Consider the following 4,583-nt stretch of genomic DNA (forward strand, 5'->3'; position numbering starts at 1 on the left):
TATATATATATATATATATATATATATATATATATGCATGCACGACAGGCTTCTTCAGTTTCTGTCTGCCAAATCCACTCACAAGGCTTTGGTCGGCCCGAGGCTATAGTAGAAGACACTTGCCCAAGGTGCCACGCAGTGGGAATGAACCCGGAACCATGTGGCTGGTAAGCAAGGTATTTACCACATAGCCATTCCTAAACCACCGTTGGTTTATTTACATTCCTTCTGTGTCTAGCGAAAGAGTCGGTCATGTAACTACCAGACAATTGTGGCTCGTAGATAAAATTAGTGGGGATGCTGCTTCAGAAAATTTCTGGCCATTGTTTTAATATTGTGTAAAATGTTCTTCTTTTCTCTTTCCCTCCTTCATATTCCTCATCAATTAATGTCAATTTTGGTATGGTCACCACAGCTGGATGCCCTTCCTAGCTCTAACAACTTTATAGTGTGTACTGGGTACTTATTTCTTGCTACCAGCACTTGTGGGGGGGTTGCCAAGTAACTTGTAGGACACAAAAGAATAAGAAAATGGGAAAGCTATCTTCACTAAGTGGGGAGAGAGTATTTTAGAAGTGATTTTATGTCAGGGAGAGGTGTTTCACTATGGAGAAGATACATTGGTTGCCTCACATTTATTATAAGGGTGGGTGAGAGTTTCTGAGGGTAAAAATATGATGTTAGTGACGGGATGCAAAAGCAAGACCCTCGACAACGTGCTGTACAGTAAAACCTCGTCTATCGCGGGTGTTACGTTCCAAAAACCCCTGCGATCTAGAAACCGTACTGTACTGTATATTTTTAAAAACTATTTTTATAGTTTGTATATATTTATTTTATCATAAATGCAAAACAAAACCATAGAGGAATCGACGTAAGCTTAAATATTAAAATCGCGAGAGATGAACCACGATATGTAATTATTATCTTTGTTGGTAATATAAAAAAATTATCGTTTAGAAAAAAAAAGATTAGTATTCGCCAAATGTGTAATGACGTAAGATACACAATATCCGGAATGTTAGTTCGTTTCGTTGATTCTCCGTATTATTTTTTGAATTGTCTTCAATTTATATTTCCCGATAGATCGCTCCTTCGTCACATTAAACACTGATTTATATATCACAACAGGTAAGATATAATACATATTTTATTTTTCGTAAAAGTAGGTGAACCTGGCTAATTGGAAACTCCAGAGTCAGTGATCGGTATTAATTCCGTTCTGAGTTAGAGCGATTTTACGTCTTGAAAATCCTTTTCAGATACCAAACCGTGTTCCAAGGGGTAGAATAAAGATTATTTCCAACAACTTCCGTAGGTACTTTTAAATCGGTTAATTTTATTATTATTATTTTATAATTACGCAAGTTATTTGATCGAAACCAAAAGAATGAATGGTAAAGGCGACTTCCGTAGAATTTGAACTCACAACGGACGAAATGCCATTAAGCGATTTGTTCGGAGTGCTAGCAAATCTGCCAACTCGCTACCTTATTGATTGTTATTATAATAATTACCAATAAGGGTATGAAAAGTTTGTTTCACACACACACACACACACACACACATATTTATAGTTTGCATTTAACGTTTATAAATATATTTCCTTTTGGGCATACTTCGGTGAATGGGAAAATGAGTTTTGGAAAACAACATTCACTAATCATGTTTCTGAAGATAGAACAATGTTATTGTCTACTGTTCTATAGTTTAACATGTTACATAATATATGGAGGTGGAGGCACTGAAGTCTGTGTATATGTAGACATTACACAAGGTTATATGATATAATATCAATAACAAAATAAATAATAAAGACTATTTTTTCAGATAAAAGTCGATCTACACAGTTTATCATTATAACAATGTAATAATATTTTTATAGTATTTCCTATATCTTCTATTGTTTCTGTATCATTTCAGAATATCAGACATCTGTGGCATAAAGGAATTTTTACTTCAGATACATCATCATCATCATTGTTTAACGTCCGCTTTCCATGCTAGCATGAGTTGGACGATTTGACTGAGGACTGGTGAACCAGGTGGCTACACCAGGCTCCAATTTGATTTGGCAGAGTTTCTACAGCTGGATGCTTTTCCTAATGCCAATTGATTATGTTTCAACACAAAAGGAAAATGTTATAGATATAAAATATAATCCTGTTTATATAATATATCTATGGTGAATAACTGTGAGATATCTGTTCTGAATTAATAGCAACATTTGTTTTCCTCATTGCCTGGAATATATTTACTGAAGTATTTCACATTTTTATTAATATTGGACACATCTGTTTGTATCGTCTTCAGATGTTAATGAGGATCAGAGTTGATGGGAATATAGCAATAAATCGACATAGAAAAGAAAACAAGAAAAATATATTTTGTGCTGGTATAAGAAAATATCATAGAACAATGAGTCACGTGAGAAATGTAAAGGATGGCTTATTTCCTGAAGGGATGACAAAAGAAAAAGAAAAATCATTATACCACTGTGAGACCTGTAAAAAGTATTTTCCAAATAAGGAAAACCTCACAATTCACAAATGTATTCATACAGGTGAGAAGCGATATCACTGTGAAATCTGTGGTAAATCATTCTCTCACAACAGTAGCCTTAATTATCATAAACACATTCACACAGGAGAGAAACCACATCGCTGCGATATTTGTGGTAAGCTATTCTCCAAAAAGCGTATCTTAACTCAACATAAATACATTCATACAGGAGAGAAGCCATATCACTGTGATATCTGTGGTAAATCATTCTCTCAAAACAGTAGCCTTACTTCTCACAAATATATTCACACAGGAGAGAAACCATATCACTGTGAGGTCTGTGGTAAATCATTTGCTTTAAAGGGTAACTTAACTGCACACAAATCCATTCATTCAGGAGAGAAGCCATATCCCTGTGATGTCTGTGGTAAATCATTCTCTCTAAAAGGTAACCTCATTACACATAACAATATTCATACAGGAGAGAAACCACATCATTGTGATATCTGTGGTAAATCATTCTCTCAAATTAGCACCTTAATTTCTCATAAATCCAGTCACACAGGAGAGAAACGATATAACTGTGATATCTGTGATAAGTCATTCTCCCAGAGAGGTGCCTTAACTGCTCACAAGTATATTCATACAGGAGAATGGCCGTATCACTGTGATGTCTGTGGTAAATCATTTCCTGAAAAGGGTAACTTAATTAAACATAAATACATTCACACAGGAGCGAAACCATATCATTGTGATATCTGTGGGAAATTATTCACTCAAATAAGTGCCATAACTACTCATAAACGTATTCACACAGGAGAACAGCCCTATCACTGCGATATCTGTGGCAAATCATTCTCTGTAAAAAGTGTTTTGACTAATCACAAACGTACCCATACAGGAGAGAAACCATATCGCTGTGATATCTGTGATAAATCATTCTCTGTGAGAAGTAATTTAGCTAATCACAAGCGCACTCATACAGGAGAGAAACCATATCACTGTGATGTCTGTAATAAATCATTTTCTCGGAGGAATCACTTGACTAAACACAAACATATTCATACAGGATGAGATTCATATATCTGTGCTATCCTTATATACTTATTCATATTGATCAATAACAATATCAGTGGAAAATAGATGTCTTGGTAAATAAAGTACAGCAATTGTATTACTTTTTTTTTTTTTTCCTCGCCCTTTTCAAGCCTAGCGAAGCTCACGGGCCCCGTTTCTATGGCGTATGTGTTCTCCGCAGCTGGACAGGACGCCAGTCCATCGCAGTGTTACTCAAGAAACAGGAAGAAAGAGTGACAGAAAGTTCGGGCGAAAGAGTACTACAGGGGTCGCCACCACCCCCTGCCGGAGCCTCGTGGAGCTTTAGGTGTTTTTGCTCAATAAACACACACAACGCCCGGTCTGGGAATTAAAACCGCGATCTTCCGACCGCAAGTCCACTGCTCTAACCACTGGGCCATTGCGCCTCCATGTATTACTTTTTATTGAATAAATATATTTTTTACGTTTTCCTCATTTGCATCAACCCACTAATTATAATGAATGTTTTTTTTTTATTCAAATAATTGATTAAATTAATTTGCTCTATTTTCTTGCTGATATGATTATGACAGTAATGTGACATTCCAGTTTTTCCCTGCTGGACAGGTTTTGTGCAACCGCCTTACACCTCCCAGAACAAAACTTGAGGTTTATTACTGTTTGTCAGTGTTCGGAGGAGATTCAATATACTTTTCAAAAGCCTTACCCCTGTCCTAACCTGTGTTCAAACACATCCTGCTCAACCCATGTAATGGATGATACAACATGTTTATTTTTTACTAAATCGTTTTGTTGAGTAGCTTTTTGTGGTTTTACTCCTGCTGGGCACCAAGCTGGTATTTATGTTGGACATGTGGTTAGAATGGTACCATAAAGGATTACAATACCAATTCCTAAAGCACAACTGACTGGCGATGTTGGGGGGACAAACACATACACACACATACATATATATATATATATATATATATATATATATATATATATATACACACATATATACAATGGGTTTCTTTCAGTTT

General features: G+C 35.8%; 1 protein-coding gene across 4 annotated transcripts in view; it reads left to right on the forward strand.

Moving 5' to 3' along the window:
* The window catches only part of LOC106873435 (zinc finger protein OZF), a 24,925-nt gene extending 20,872 nt beyond the window's left edge, over positions 1 to 4,053 (forward strand). For 3 of the 4 annotated variants that reach the window (XM_052977909.1, XM_052977907.1, XM_052977908.1), the window contains exon 2: positions 1,924 to 4,053. In XM_052977909.1, coding sequence (XP_052833869.1) covers positions 2,314 to 3,576 — 1,263 coding nt within the window. In that variant the 5' untranslated portion in view covers positions 1,924 to 2,313 and the 3' untranslated portion in view covers positions 3,577 to 4,053. Of the gene's footprint in view, positions 1 to 135; positions 1,132 to 1,923 lie in introns of those variants that run through there. The other variant, XM_014920791.2, reaches the window with a different exon arrangement.
* Positions 4,054 to 4,583: the final 530 nt, after the last annotated feature.

The sequence above is a fragment of the Octopus bimaculoides genome, chromosome 29, assembly GCF_001194135.2.
Source record: "Octopus bimaculoides isolate UCB-OBI-ISO-001 chromosome 29, ASM119413v2, whole genome shotgun sequence".
Classification (NCBI taxonomy): Eukaryota; Metazoa; Mollusca; class Cephalopoda; order Octopoda; family Octopodidae; genus Octopus; species Octopus bimaculoides.